The 16,702-nt window shown below is 48.5% G+C and overlaps 1 protein-coding gene across 2 annotated transcripts in view; it reads right to left on the bottom strand.

The window, feature by feature from the left end:
* lfng (LFNG O-fucosylpeptide 3-beta-N-acetylglucosaminyltransferase) overlaps positions 1 to 15,060 on the bottom strand; it is a 32,010-nt gene extending 16,950 nt beyond the window's left edge. Inside the window, exon 1 of one of the 2 annotated variants that reach the window (XM_078240061.1) lies at positions 14,397 to 15,060. In XM_078240061.1, coding sequence (XP_078096187.1) covers positions 14,397 to 14,840 — 444 coding nt within the window. In that variant the 5' untranslated portion in view covers positions 14,841 to 15,060. The remainder of the gene's footprint in view (positions 1 to 14,396) is intronic. The other variant, XM_078240060.1, reaches the window with a different exon arrangement.
* Positions 15,061 to 16,702: the final 1,642 nt, after the last annotated feature.

Raw genomic sequence — 16,702 nt, forward strand, 5'->3', positions numbered from 1 at the left:
CCACACTAACCCCTCCCTGCAGACCAACTGACTTGGTGCACATTTAACCTGCAGAATCCAGCATCGGAAAGATATTAAAGCTATGGGTGGTGTCAGAGGCTCAGGTCATCCAACTGGGACTGGGCAAGCAATCCCAAAGGAAGGCTTGGATCTTCAGGAATCCTGCCAGCCACCTGAAATGATGCCAAACATAAGGCTTGCAGATTTTGCAACAAATATTAATGCGGAGCTTCCCAATGGCGTTGCGTGGTACTAAGTTGCACTGATCATGAAGAATCTTGGTTTGGAGGCAAGTCTATCCAGCTGTGAACGATATGGGGTGATTTGGGGGGAGGTAGGGGATTGATGCATTGCAATCAATTGGCCTCAGCATTCCTGTATTTGGGAAGAGGGAGGTGTAGGCAATGGTCTCCTGATTACTATCCCGCGATTCCTGCTGCAGGTTGTAGGTTACATAGAATCTGATACTGCAGAAGGAGGCCATTCGGCCCATTGAATCTGTACCAACCACAATCCCACCCAGGCCCTATCCCAAAACCCCATGCATTTACCTTAGCTAGTGCACATGACACGAAGAGGCAATTTAGCATGGCCAATCCACCTAACCTGCTTATCTTTGGACTGTGGGAGGAAACCGGAGCACCTGGAGGAAACCCACTTAGACACAGGGAGAATGTGCAGACCCCGCACAGACAGTGACCCAAGCTGGGAATCGAACCCGGGTCCCTGGCGCTGTGAGGCAGCAGTGCTAACCACAGTGCCACAGTGCCGCTCTTTGAGCACAGGACCAAACGAGGGTTATGATTAAACCTACGATGCCCTCCCCAGTGGAATAGCCAGCCGATGGACACACGAAGAACCGTCAATGTCGGTTCATTATAAGATAGCTCCAAATGTCCAGGGGACCACATCTCTGTCTCCCACAACATCAGTGCTAGTTCTTGCAAACATCAATTAGCTTGGTTGGGTTGTCACAGGGTTTATCCACATTACAAGCCCAGAGGTGTGGAGTGGGCAGGATTTGGGTTTACTTAACATTTTTAAAAACTTGAGAAAACAAATGCGACTTTAAGTTGGGGCGTTCGAGCAAAACTGACCCTTCTGCATCTTTCAGCATCAAAAACAGTTTTGCTCGCTGGGAAACCTATTACAAAAAAAGGAACAAAAATATTGAAAGGCAACAGCATCCAGTTCCCAATGAGGAAAGCGATGCTCTAAGCTCTTTGATTAAGATTTCATCCATATGTTCAGAACTGTGTCAATAGCCGTCACTTCTTTCCCTCCTCCTCACAATGTGCTAAAGAGGGATTCGCTGCCAACCTCTCGTATGCAGGAAAGCTCGCATTGGTCCCTCTGAAAGCAGCAACCGGCCAGGCTGCCTCCTAAGAGGGATGCCAGACAGGAAAGGCAAGGCCGGCAGGGCTTGCAGCGACAGCCCCTTCGGAGCCACTTGCTGAACCCTGCATTTATCAGTTCCTACACTCCTACCCTTCTTCCTGCCGAACCTTCACCAGCACTCAGTGCTGCTGGGAGCATGCCAGGGACAGCGTGACAGAACAGCTCATTTTGGTCCAGTCTTCCATTTTTCCCCCTGCCCTCAGACATTCGGGGCAGTTTGATGCCAGGGGTTCCAGCCTGTCCCCTGCTGAAGTACCCATTGCAAGGAAATGGTTAACACTCAAACTGATCTTTAAGACATTGCTAAGGCCTCACTTGGAATACTGTGTCACTCTATGTTTTTTATTATTCATTCGTGGGACTTGGGCATCGCCGGCTGGCCAGCCCATCTCTAATTGCCCGAGGACAGTTGAGAATTAACCACATTGCTGTGGCTCTGGAGTCACATGTAGGCCAGACCAGGTAAGGACGGCAGATTTCCTTCCCTAAAGGACATTAGTGAACCAGGTGGTCTTTCTGACAATCGACAACAGTTTCATGGTCATTAGTAGATACTCAATTCCAGATTTTTTAAACTGAATTCAAATTCCACCATCTGCCATGGCGGGACAATAGAAAGGATATTATTAAACTAGAAAGAGTGCAGAAAAGATTTGCTAGGATGCTACTGGGACTTGATGGTTTGAGTTATAAGGAGAGACTGGATAGACTGGAACTTTTTTCCTTGGAATGTAGGAGGCTTAGGGGTGATCTTATACAGGTCTATAAAATAATGAGGGGCATAGATCAGCTAGATAGTCAATATCTTTTCCCAAAGGTAGGGGAGTCTAAAACTAGAGGGCATAGACTTAAGGTGAGAGGGGAGAGATACAAAAGGGTCCAGAGGGGCAATCTTTTCACACAGGGTGGTGAGTGTCTGGAACGAGCTGCCAGAGGTAGTAGTAGAGGCGGGTACAATTTTGTCTTTTAAAAAGCATTTGGACAGTTACATGGGCAAGATGGGTATAGAGGGATATGGGCCAAATGCGGGCAATTGGGACTAGCTTAGGGGTTTAAAAAAGGGGCAACAAGGACAAGTTGGGCCGAAGGGCCTGTTTCCATGCTGTAAACCTCTATAACTCCTCTATGATCTGGCCACAATGAACTCAACCATAGATTAACTGCGGGGGATTGTTCTGCTCCTACATGTTCACACTACAGGAGATCTTGTGACGCAGTGGGTTAGCATTTCAGCCTCTGAGCCAGAAGCTAAGGGTTCGAATCCCACCCCAGTACTTGATGGTCAAGGAAGATGTGTTCATAACCCGGCCAAACAGGCTGAGTGCCAACCTGCAAATCCTTCCAATGGCTGGTGCTAAGAGCGGGAGAGACTCCTGGTCAGCCATGTTTGATGTGGAGTGGCACCCCTCAAACTATAAGCCCCCTGGCGACAGACTAGCGACCTGTTCCGGGAATTACTAGCTGTGGAAGCAGACAAAAGTCTGCCTTAGTGCATCACTAAGTGCAGGAAGAGAATTGGAATGTTCAGGCTTTATGCATTAACTTTGTGTTTTGTACATCTGGGCATTTAGAATAGGAGTCAGCTGGGGGACTGAGCCTTCATTCCCAGGTGTTAAGCAATTTTGCCAGCAATAAAAGCAATACCAGTGTCAAGGGAATTAATGAATCCACATTCGGTTTAAACTATGTGGTTTGCACACCTCATGAACTGTTGTCACACTGAATACTCTTTGTTTCAGTTGGTGATATAATAATTACCCTCACATTAATAGATTCTTTCTGGTTCACTCACGTCCTTTGGGAAGGAAATCTGCCGTCCTTACTACATGTGACTCCAGACCTACAGCAATGGGTGGCACAGTGGCTAGTACCACTGCCTCACAGTGGCAGGGCCCCGGGTTCAATTCCAGCCTCGAGTCACTGTCAGTGTGGAGTTTGCAAGTTCTCCCCGTGCTTGCACGGGTTTCCTCCGGGTGCTCCGGTTTCCATCCACACTCCAAACATGTGCAGGTTAGGTTGATTGTTCATGCTAAGTTGCCCCATAGTATCCAAAGATGTAAAGGTTAGGTGAATTGGCCATTCTAAATTGCCTCTGAGTGTCCCAAGATGTGTCGGTTAGATTGATTAGCAATGGCAAATGCGTGGGGTTACGGGGATAGGGCGGGGGGGCCTGGATAAGATGTTCTTTCAGAGAATCAGTGTAGACTTGATGGATTGAATGGCCTCCATTTCCACTGAGGGGATTATATTCACTCCTGCAGACTACAAGAATGTCCAACAGGCAACCTTTCCTCGGGATTAGCACACTTGCACAAACCCAACCCCTTCTGAAGAATGGGACTTTTATCTTGAATAAATCTATTTACAAGATACCCTGCTCTGAACCAAACATTCATTGTTTTGTGGTCCTATTGTTGTCCTGTACTCTATTCTTCTCTTCCAACTGGGAATTACTCATTGTTTTCTCTCAGCATTCATTCCAACCAACACAGGAAACCTCACTGAAGGAACCAGGAACAATGAAGCCAGCCAGAGCTGAGAAAAAGACAGGAAGTCATTTTCTGTGGATAAGCTCAATAGCACAAGGCCGTGAAGGGAACATAGGAAGCATGGTAATATTAAATAAAAGTTCTACTCAAAATTTTAGTTTAAATCAACACATCACTGACAAGAAGGAATGCATTAATATTTGAAGCTGTGTTTAGATCTTATTTTTTTGACTGGGCCAATTTGCACATCATCCCTTTAATTCTTACTTATTGTGACAGATTGTATATCAAGAGCAGAATGCCAATGGCAGTCAAATCCAGCAGACAATGTATAATTCCAATATTAAAATAACCATCTGAAAATCTGTTAGAGTGCTCCCACACTCTTGCCAACATTAGCCTTATGGTCAGAGCCAGGTACAGTCACAGTCTGAATACATTTGAGATCACAGAACCCTACAGTGCAGAAGAAGCCATTCAGCCCATTGAGTCTGCACCAACTCTATGACATAGTATCTTATCCAGGCCCTCTAACCTATGCTATCCCCGTAACCCCACACATTTCCCATGGCCAATCCACCTAACCTACACATCTATGGACACAAAGATACAGAAGTTTGAGATCATATACTAACTGACTCAAGAACAGCTTCTTCCCTGCTGCTATCAGCCTTTTGAATGGACCTACCTTCTATTGAGTTGATCTTTCTCTACATCCTAGCTATAACTGTAACACTATATTCTGCACCCTCTCCTTTCCTTCTCCCCTATGTACTCGGATGCTTTGTCTGTACAGCACAAGAAACAACACTTTTCATTGTATACCAATACATATGACAATAATAAATCAAATCAAAACAAAAAGTAAAGGGCGATTTAGCATGACCAATTCACCTAACCCACACATCTTTCAGACTGTGGGAGGAAACCGGAGCACCCGGAGGAAACCCACGCAGACACGAGGAGGACATGCAAACTCCACATAGAGAGTGACCCGAGGCCGGAATTGAACCCAGGTCCCTGGCGCTGAGGCAGCAGTGCTAACCACTGTGCTGCCCACGGTGCATGAAAATCGTTTGCCAGTGCTTCACATTGGCGGTGCCACCCCATCGTGGCGACAAAGTACCACGCCTGCGAATACAATAGATGTCCAACACAACTAATATCTATCCTATCACAGGCCAAAGAATCACAGGTATAAAATAATCGGACGGGCTTTATTTTCAAATATAGAATAAAATCTGTTGTGACTCATGAAAAAAATGTGGCAAGTGTGTAAGCGTGGACAAAGGCCGCTTCTTTCCGTTCCCTCCCACCTTTCTTAAAACAAAATCACTGAACTGTGTGGCCTTCAGCGTTTGAGGATACTTTTAACAGGTTTTCTCAAGAATTTGAAGCATCTGTTCTTAAAGATGATGTGAAAGCATTGGCTGCTTTCAGTCTGTGCCGTTCCCAACTTGCTCACACTTCCAAGGTGCCTCAGGGGCGGAGAGCGTGCCTGTTGAAAGCTGAGACGATCCCAACCCAGTGCAGCACACGCTGAGCCGGGAGCCGATTGCAAAGCCGCTCCTCCCAACCCCTGACAGGTGAATTGATAGCTGGAGAAGGGAGGCTCCAGATGCTGCCGCGCTCTCTCAAACAGCAATCAGTTAATATTGCCACACGCTGCACACATTCCCGGTCCCACAAAGGTAAACAGTCGAGAGGCTTTTCTCCTCACTCGCTCAAAGAAAGAGAAGCTGCCGGCATTAACCGGTCGCAACCAGCTTGATCTGGCCCGAGGTGCATCTTGGATGCTGAGCCACCTAGTTCAGTGTTTATACTGTACACAGTAAACAGAATAGTGGTCCAACGGCTAAGCAGACATTGAGAAAGGCACCAGGGCAAGAATGCAAATAGCAACACAAAGCTGCAGGTTCAAATTTAAACAAACCCATATTTGGTACAACGTCAGAGCAGTTTAGAATAACACACTACCTTTCCAAAAAAATCTTTTACCTGTAACCGCTGCAAATATTCAGCATCAGCAAAGTGATATGCAACGCCCATCGCTCTAAACTTTTCCCACCTGACAACCTTCCCAGAATACTGCATCCCTCACAACTCTAGTCTTGTGCATTCCCACAATGGGCCACACCTTTAGCCAGCAAGACTTTAAACTCTTGAATCCCTCCCTAAATCTTCATCTTTCTCACTCCTCTCCTACAGGAGAGTCATTGATTACACTTAAGGATGAGGTAGACAGATTTTTAATTAGCAATGGGTTGAAGGGTTACGGGGAGCGGGTGGGTAGGTGTAGATGAGGCTGAGATGAGATCAGCCAGGATAGTATTGAATGGCGAAGCAGGTTCGAGGGGCTAAATTGCCTACTCCTGCTCCTAGTTCATATGTTCATACACTCCTAGTTCTGAACACAAGAACTAGGAGCAGGAGTCGGCAAATTAGCCCCTCGAGCCTGCTTCACCATTCAATATGATCATGGCTGATCTCATCTCAGCCTCATTTACACCTCCCTACCCACTCTCCATAACCCTTCATTCCATTGCTAAGTAAAAATCTGTCTATCTCCTCCTCAAATTTACTCAATGTCCCAGCATCCACCAAACTCTGGGGTAGTGAATTCCACAGATTCACAACCCTTTGAGCGATGTAATTTTAAATCTCCATTTTAAATCTGCCATCTCTTATCCTAAAACTATGACCTCTCATTCTAATTGCCCCACAAGAGCTGACATCCTCTCCACTTCTACTTGTCAATCACCTTGACATTCCTACATACCATCTTCAACAAGAGGGAACCTTACCATCTCCCCTTGATATTCAGCATTACCATCGCTGAATTTCCCACTATCAACATCTGGTTACCATTGATCAGAAATTGAGCTGGACTAGCCATATAAATACTGTGACTGCCAGAGCAGGTCAGAGGCTGGGAATTCTGCGGCGAGTAACTCACCTCCTGACTCCCCAAAGTCTGTCCACCATCCACAAGGCACAAGTCAGGAAGTATGATGGAATACTCTCCCCTTGCCTGGATGAGTGCAGCTCCAACAACACTCAAGAAGCTTGACACTTTCCAGGACAAAGCAACCCGATTGGTCAACATTCACTCCCTCCACCACCTATACATAATGGGAGCAGTGCGTAACATCTATAAGATGCACTGCAGCCACTTACCAAAACTGCTTCAACATCATCTTGCAAACCCAGGACATTAACAGCTAAGACAAGGGCAGTAGACACTTTAGAACACCACCACCTGCAAGTTCCCCTCCAAGCCACACACCAACCTGACCTGGAAATATGTCGCCGTTCCTTCACTGGCGCTGGGTCAAAATCCTGCAACACCCTCTCTAATAGCACTCTGGGTGTACCTACACCTCAGTGATTGCAGCGGTTCAAGGTGGTACCTCACCACCACCTTTGCTGGGGCAAGTAGGGAAGGGCAATAAATGCTGGCCTAGCCAGTGATGCCCACATCCCGTGAAAGGATAAAGAAAAAGGTGCGTACATCTCACAAATTGGTAAAATACAAGTTGAGAAAGTGAATCACTTCCACATTACACGCTTCCCACTTGGGCCTCCTGGACTCCTACCCCTTACTTTCATTGCCCCTCCCTTTACCCTCCCAAATCTTTGTCCCCTGCCATCCCCACCAGCTGTTTGAGCCCAGCAATTTAAAAGCCTTGTCTGTTAGTTTAACTAAAATTATCCACTGCAGTTAGTACATTCAATGCAGACACAGCCAGCCCCTTCTGCGATTAAAACCCACCATTGAGTCTGCTTGCTGAGGGGGAAGAGGGAGGGCTCAGCAAAAGGCCACAGATCCCACCCCTCCTGAGAGACGTGCAGACCAGATCACCTCTGGGGGGAGTGGTGGGGAGGAGGAGGAATTTATTTTGTTTGATGGATAGGGCAAAGGAACACTTGACAGATGCTTCACGCAAGACTCAAGAGAGGCGTCTCCTCTTCCAAGACATTCCCCCACTCCAAAAAAAATGCAGTCAGTGCACATGTTCACCGCTGGGTTTTGTAAACACAGCTCATCTATTTCAATTAAACATCTAGCTGGTCAGCAGAAAAATAATAATCAAACGCTCTTTATTGCTGCGTTTGATTAAAACAAAAAGGGAAGAAATTGGATTGCATTTTCTTTTTAATGCAAAAATGTGGCTAAAAATAACTTGGACCAATGCCTAGTGACTTCCTTTCTGAACCCAATACCACTATTTTTAAAAATTAAGGGAAAAAAAACTGAATAGAAGTCAAAAGAAACAATACAGCAGTCACTCAGCTGCGGACAGTGCACAGATCACACACGTGGGACTAACACAGGTGGCAGCTGCGAGAACTTTCCAAACAGCCCCAAAGGTTAATGTTGCACTAGAGGCGCATTCTCAACATGCATGTTGCTCAGTACTCTGGGATTCTCTGCATTTACGTTACAAATGGATCTGGGGGACACTGCGGGCAATACTGAAAGACTGCACAGCAGTAAGCATTGGGATTTAAAGGCTCCTTCGTATGTGTGTCCAGGACAACTATCGTCCAATGCAGAGTTAGCAACAGGACTAAGCTCCTCAGCCTTCCCAAGTCTGATTTCACTTTGCAGTTACATCCTGCTTCACCTGCATCTCAATGGTGGCACAGTGGTTAGCACTGCCGCCTCACAGCGCCAGGGACCTGGGTTTGATCCCCAATTTGGGTCACTGCTGTGTGGAGTTTGCACATTCTCCCCGTCTGTGTGGGTTTCCTCCGGGTGCTTTGGTTTCCTCCCACAGTCCAAAAGATGAGCAGGTTAGGTGCATTGGCCATGCTAAATTCTCCCTCAGTGTACCCGAACAGGCACCGGAGTGTGGCAACTAGGGGATTTTCACAGTAACTTCATTGCAGTATTAATATAGGCCTACTTGTGACACTAATAAATAAACTTACAACTTAAACTATGTACCCATTTCTGTTCCACGTCCCTTATCACCTTTACTTATCTATCTCAGCTTTCAGATTTTCAATCGACTTTGTCTCAGCTGGCTTTTAGCAGGGGTGGGACACATTGCTTCCTGGCAAGTGTTTATGGAATGGCTAGCTATAATGTAAAGGTTATGCCTCATTCATTGGAGGAGTTAGGATACACACACACACGCGTGCACACACTCAATCTACCCTATCAAATGCTTCAATTACTTCGAAATAACTTAATTAGATCACCATTTAATCTTGATGCTCGGGGAGTACAAAGTCTAGTCTGGGAGAATGGTCTTCCGAATTTAACTCTGGCTTCACTCTGTGCTGTGTCCCCCTCCGAGATCGACATCTTCTTCCTATGCAGCAGCCAGAATTTGCCACCACATTTTTGACTTTAGAAGCTCACCTCCGTTTGACAAGCAGTTTACCCAGTTAGCAGTGATAAAATATTGACCAAATTAATGGACAATGCTTTGTCTGTATAGCGCGCTATATATCACAATGGTTGTCTTTATGCTCTCACCATATAATTACAAAATATTTGATCCCCATGGCACTTACAGGAAAAAGATACAAAAGTCTGAGGTCACGTACCAACTGACTCAAGAACAGCTTTTTCCCTGCTGCCATCAGACTTTTGAATGGACCCATCTTATATTAAACTGATCTTTCTCTACACCCTAGCTAAGACTGTTAGACTAAGACTATTCTGCACCCTCTCCTTTCCTTCTCCCCTATGTACTCTATGTACGGTATGCTTTGCCTGTATAGTGCGCAAGAAGCAATACCTTTCACTGTATCCCAATACATGTGACAATAATAAATCAAATCAAAAGGGTCAAAATCAAATAGCCTCCTTCTGCACTGTAGGATTTCTATGATTCTATGGTTATACAGGTACATCAAATAGCCATACTTATGTTGTCGATACTCCAGTGAAGTATGTGTAATGTGGCTAAAAAGTTTCTTTTGCAGCTGTATTAACATAACCCAAATCTTCCACAACTGTAGACATTAAGCACACACAGGCAATGTTGATCTGGCTGTGAGGAGGTAACCGTTTACTGTCATTCTCTCAGCATCAGTAAGCTGGGAACTCCTTCCCATCGCCAGGCAACCTGACCTCCGCTTCTTTCCTTTCCAAATCCACGGCTTCGTCTCCTACGTTCCCATGGAAAGCCCAGGACAAGAGGCCAGAGCGCCTTTCTCTAGTTTCAGAAAAGAGCATTGTTATCCCTCAAGGAGACAGCGTGAGAGCTGCGCTTCGATCACTCAGGCTGGGGATGCTGGCTTGAACCGCTCACAAAAAGCCCAAAGCATCACACCCAGAGTTTTTTTTAAAAACACACACTCTCTATCACAAGTGTTAAAAAAAAATCCTTCAAAAGGTGATTGTCTTGTCAGACCATACAGCCTTGTCTTAATGAAGATTCTGGGGCAGAGTATAGACATCTAGGAACATTAAAGAATGTGAGCATCCTTCACATCATACAGGATCGACATTTACAGTGTCACTTCACTGCTATAACTATAACAAACTGGGGCCTATTACCAGGTGAGAGATTCGATCCAAATGCTTATTAGTAATTCAATTTAAATGAGCTTCTGTTGATGGATTAGCCTAAATGCAATCTTCTAATCTGATTACCATACAGGCCTCAAGTAGCTCTATTCAATTACACTCACTCTCAGTGACATCAACAGAAAATGATCCATATAACAGACCTTTCCACCAGATTTAACTGTCAGGCGTTTAGATACACAAAATGCCACTCATGAAATGTTAAATGCTGTTGTGTGTTACTAACTACAACTCAGAGGGTCCTATCAGAAGCCAGGTACAAAATATTGACCTGAGTTCAATATGAGGTGGCACGGTGGCACAGTGGTTAGCACTGCTGCCTCACAGCGCCAGGGACCGGGGTTCGATTCCCGGTCTCGGGTCACTGTCTGTGCAGAGTTTGCACGTTCTCCCCGTGTCTGCGTGGGTTTCCTCTGGGTGCTCCTGTTTCCTCCCACAGTCCAAAAGACGTGCTGGTTAGGTGCATTACCAATGCTAAATTCTCCCTCAGTGCACCCAAACAGGCACTGGAATGCGGTGACTAGGGGATTTTCACAGTAACTTCATTGCAGTGTTAATGTAAGCCTACTTGTGACACTAATAAACGAACTTTAAAAAACTTATGGTTTTCAATATGGTGGTTTCGAAATTCTAAATCTGCTGCTGCAGTGCACACAGCCTGTAATCAATGGGCCGAAGGGCCTCTTCTGCACTGTGTGATTCTATATTACCACCCTCCAGCCTAGGCAAGGATCCTCCTGGCATTGACATCCTCCCTTTGGGAGCCTTTTTGCCTTTCAAGAATTGTGTTCTAAATGTTTTCTCTCCATCCCCCCCACACACACACCCCCGGACTCGAAGGGAACAATTGTCCCATCGCTTCTTCCCACGGCACGGAAGCTGTTCAAATTCTACCGCCTTTTTCATTTGTTGGAACTAGCTGACTCAATGCGCGACAGTCAGATCCCAGAATCTGTTTTACATCTGACAAGTGCGCTCAAGTCAAAAAGTGAGCACCGTCACTAATCACATTATATGGGCCAATTCTCCAAATTCCCAGGAGGCTGGGAGGAAGAGAGAAGCGGAGGATGGTGTGTGTGTGAGAGACCGAGAGAGGGAGAGAGAGACAGAGAGAGGGAGAGAGAGAGAGGGAGAGAGAGAGGGAGTAAGAGACAGAGAGAGGGAGAGAGAGGAAGAGAGAGACAAAGAGAGGGAGAGAGACAGAGAGAGGGAAAGAGAGACAGAGAGGGAGAAAGAGACAGCGAGAGGGAGAGAGAGAGACAGAGAGGGAGAGAGACAGAGAGAGGGAAAGAGAGACAGAGAGGGGGAGGGAGAGAGAGAGAGACTGACACAGAGAGAGAGAGAGAGGGAGATAGAGACAGAGGGACAGAGAGAGTGACTGATGGAGAGAGAGGGACAGAGAGAGCGACTGACGGAGAGAGAGGGACAGAGAGAAAGACGGAGAGAGGGAGAGAGAGAGACAGAGACTGACAGAGGGAGAGAGACAGAGAGAGGGAAAGAGATCAAAGAGAGGGAGAGAGACAGAGGGAGAGAGAGAGAGATAGAGGGAGAGAAAGAGGAGAGAGAGGCAAAGGCAGCGAGGGGGAGAGAGAGAGAGAGACAAGAGAGAGGGAGAGAGACTTTACAAGGCTAAGGTTTAGTGCCAGATAAATATTTCCACTGTCCTTTGCTGAATGATCTGGTTCTCTGTGCTTAAAGATTACATTCTTTTTAAAAACTATTTAGGAAAGAACAAATTAAATAAAAGCATTTAACCAATAGCCATTTAGAAACAACACATGGACATCCCATGTCTACACATGGAGGGATTTTCTTCACTCTCCCACTCAAGTAAATCCTCAATCCTAGAAAGTTAAGAGCTCCTGACCCCCTTGCCTCACACATTCTTCCACTGTCTTCCCTATTGTTGTTTCTGTCACCGGTCTCTGGGAACTTAAACTCATGCCCTCTGCTCCCAACCTAATTCTGCATTCAGCTCAGGCGAGTTGTTTAAAGCCTCTGGTTTCTGTTAAACCCTCTAATTAATCAGGTTAGGGCTGACAGAGCGTGGAAGTCCTCGTTTCAGGACTCCAGAGGTCCTGCAACAGCAAATACTGTGCTCTTTCCACTCACCCCACATTAGTAAGAACAAAAAGCAGGAAACTGCCCCCTCCCCATACACCCAAGATACATCATCATTTATTAACAGTACTCAAAACAAATTCAGTAGAATACGCCAAACCAGTGTAACTTTAGCATGGATACATTATCAATGAACCCATACTCCAATATTAATCCCTCTTTAAACAAAAGATCAGGAGTACTATGTTATTACAATAGCCAAGACATCAACAATAGATCTACATTCAAAAACAGAAAATCTCAGCAGGTCTTACAGCATCTGTGGAGAGAGAATAGAGCCAATTTTTCGAGTCTGGATGACCCTTTGTCAGAGAGGTTCTACCTTAAAGGTTTAAGGTGACTGTGTTAGTCTGTGCTCCCAGTTCCAAAGATGCTGCTACAAAGTGTGTTCTGGACACAGGACATTGAGAACACAGCCTGCTCACAACCACCTGGCAGTCAGTACAGAAACAAGCAGAGAATGAGATACCAGGGCAAGGTGAAATGGAGACAGAAGGGGCAAAGGGGAATTAAACTGGAGGAAGGTTTAGCCCAGGAGCAGCAGAGGGGAGCTTCAGTTACAGCACATTGCAGCAGGAGACTGGCCGAAGGTGCTTTAATCTCAGCCTCTCGGTCTGCCAGACCGGGGGAGTGGGGGTGGGGGGGGGGGGGGGGGGGTGGCAGAATAGGCTCCACATCCCTCCCGGCTCCAGCACGGTTAGCCCGAGTGTCAGGTTGAGCAGCTCAGCCTGGCAGAGGGGCAGTGCCCCACTACGCCCTTCCAATTTTATTCAAAGTCAACTACAATGTTCCAAACAACAGCAGAGCTGAACAGCCAGGAGTCTGTGGACTTAACCAAAGCCCACTTCATCCCAAATCTGCTGAAGACTGAATTGTGCCCACCATGCGCTACCCTGCACCCCTTCACCCACCCTGCACCCCCTCACCCGCCCTGCACCCTCTCACCAATACGGAACCCCTTCACCCACCCTGCACCCCTTCACCCACCCTGCACCCCTTCACCCACCCTGCACCCCCTCACGCACCCTGCACCCTTTCACCCACCCTTCACCCCTCACCCACCCTGCTGCACCTGCACCCTTACCCACCTGCACCCCGTCTGCACCCCCTCACCCACCCTGCGCTACCCTGCACCCCCTTACCCACCTGCACCCCTCACCCACCCGCACCCCTCACCCACCCTGCACCCCCTCACCCACCTGCACCCCTCACCCGCCCTGCACCCCCTCACCCACCTGCACCCCCTCACCCACCCTGCACCCCTCACCCACCTGCACCCCGTCGTCCACCCTGCACCCCCTCGTCCACCCTGCACCCCCTCACCCACCTGCACCCCTCACCCACCTGCACCCTGTCTGCACCCCTCACCCTGTCTGCACCCCCTTACACACCTGCACCCCCTCAATCACCCACACCCCCTCACCCACCCTGCACCCCCTCACCCACCTTGCACCCCCTCACCCACCCTGCACCCCCTCACCCACCTGCACCCTGTCTGCACCCCTCACCCTGTTTGCACCCCCTCTGAACCCCTTAGCCCACCCTGTGCCCCATCGCCCACCCTGCACCCCTCCACCCACCCCGCGTCCCCTCCGCCCACCCTGCGTCCCCTCACCCACCCTGCACCCCCTTCAGCCACCCTGCACCCCCTTCACCCACCCTGAGCCCCATCTGCGCCCCTTTACCCTGTAACCCCTTACCCACCCTGCAGCCTTTGCCCACTCTGCAGCCCCCACCAGATTCCTGGTGAGGGGTGGGGGGGGGGGGGGGGGGTGGGTTGCTGGGGCAGTCCTGCAGCTTTGCCCCTGTTGCTGTAGTTTGGATGTGTGGATCTCACTGACCTGTTCCCGGTTGCGGGAGATCCAGGTATCCAGCAGCAGCTCCAGCCTGGCCCGGTGGAATTTCTTGGTGGTTTTCACCGCGATGAACAAGTCCCCGGCGCCAATATCGTCCCGGAAAGGTGCGGCAGTGGCGGCCGCCTGCGAGCGCTCCTGCTCCCGCGGAGAGGGCAGCCCCTGGCCGGAGCCTTTGCCCCGGCTCAGCTCACTGAAATACTGCTTGAAGCTCCTGGCCGGCGGCTCCGGGCTGCTGGCGGCTCCCCGCGGCTGCAGCCTCTCCTCCGGCTCCCCGGGGCTCTCCCAGCTCTGCAGAGAGCGGCTCCGCAGCTCCAACCCTCCCTGCACCAGTTCCTGTCCCTGTCCCTGATCCAGCAACAACACCAGGAGACAGGTTAACATAGCACCCAGCAGCGAGAGCAACACTTTCCTCACACACAGCCTCAGCATTTCCCTGTGTGTGTGTCTGTGTGTCTCCCTGCTTGCTGAGATCCCAGTCTGTCTGTGTCTTGCTAAATTTCTGCACACCTCTGTGTGTTTCTGTCTCTCTCTCGCTCTCTCTGTGTCTCTGTTTCTCTCTGTCCGTCTCTATATATCTGTGTCTCTGTCTGTCTCTCTTTCTCAATGTGTCTCTCTGTCAGTTTCTCTCTGTCTTTCCACAATCACTACCGTCCTTACTCAGTCCCGGCTCCTTTTATAACCTCCCTGGCTGATGTCAGCCTCTTGAAAGCCCGCCCCTCGGTCACTAACAGCGCTGTTATCCCAGTGCAAGGCGACAGGGTTGAGTGCCCATCAGCACAGAAGGCAATGAGAGTACGGGAAAGAGATAGAGAATCCGGTGAAATGTTGCGGATAATCTCTCCCTCAATGCAAATCAAAGGAGATAGTTTCATTTCATTGGGCGGCACGGTGGGACAGTGGTTAGCACTGCTGCCTCACAGCGCCAGGGACCCGGGTTCAATTTCGGCCTCGGGTCACTGTGTGGAATCTGTACGTTCTCCCCGTGTCTGCGTGGGTTTCCTGCGGGTGCTCCGGTTTCCTCCCACAGTCCAAAGATGTGCAGGTTAGATTGATGGGCCATGCTAATTTGACCCTTAGTGTCAGGGCAATTGGCAGGGTAAATGTGCGGGGTTACCGGGATTGGGCCTGGGTGGGATTGTGGTTGGTGCAGACTTGATGGGCCAAATGGCCTCCTTCTGCACTGTAGGGATTCTATGATTCTATTTATTAGTGTCACAAGTAGGCTTACCTTAACACTGCAATGCAGTTACTCTGAAAATCTCCTAATTACCAGACTCCGGTGCCTGTTCGGGTACACTGAGGGAGAATTTAGCATGGCCAATGCACCTAATCAGTATGTCTTTCAGACTGTGGGAGGAAACCGGAGAACCCCGAGGAAACACGGGGACACGGGGAGAACGTGCAGATTCCACACAGACAGTGACCCAAGCCGGAATTGAACCCGGGTCCTTGGCACTGTGAGGCAGCAGTGCTAACCACTGTGCCACCATAGTCATTGACTTCAGGAAATATAGTGGAGGACATGCCCCTGTCTACATCAACGGTGACAAATTGGAAATGGTCGAGAGCTTCAAGTTTCCAGTTGTCCAGATCACCAACAACCTCTCCTGGTCCCTCCATGCTGACGCTATAGTTAAGAAAGCCCAGCAACACCTCTCCTTCCTCAGGAGGCTAAGTAATTTCAGCATGTCCACTATGATGATGAACATGTGGCTGAGGAACTGGTGCAGGGGGCAGGGTTTCCAATTCTTGGATCATTGGGACCTCTTCTGGGGCAGGTGGGACCTGTACAAGAGAGACGGGTTACACCTAAACTACAAGGGGACCAATATACTTGCAAGGAGATTTGCTAGTGTTATTGGGGAGCGTTTAAACTAGATTTGCAGGGGGATGGGAACCAGAGTGCCAGAGCAGATAGTGGAGCAGGGGTAAAAAGACAGGTTAGTTCAAGCAAAATCACAAATGGAAGGGTAGAGTGTGGTGGAAATAATTTTTTGAGGTGTGTCTATTTCAATGCCAGGAGTATTGTGGGGAAGGCAGATGAGCTGAAGGCGTGGATAGGCAAATGGAAATATGACATTATAGCCATTAGTGAAACTTGGCTACAGGAGGGGCAGGACTGACAGCTCAATGTTCCAGGGTTCCAATGTTTCAGGCGGGATAGAGGCAGAGGGATAAAAGGTGGGGGGGGGGGGGGGGTGGCATTGTTGGTCAGGGAAAATGTTACAGCGGTACTCAGGCAGGATAGATTAGGGAGCTTGTCTACAGAGGCCCTATGGGTGGAGCTGAGA

This window comes from Mustelus asterias, chromosome 23 (assembly GCF_964213995.1).
Source record: "Mustelus asterias chromosome 23, sMusAst1.hap1.1, whole genome shotgun sequence".
In the NCBI taxonomy this organism is placed as follows: Eukaryota; Metazoa; Chordata; class Chondrichthyes; order Carcharhiniformes; family Triakidae; genus Mustelus; species Mustelus asterias.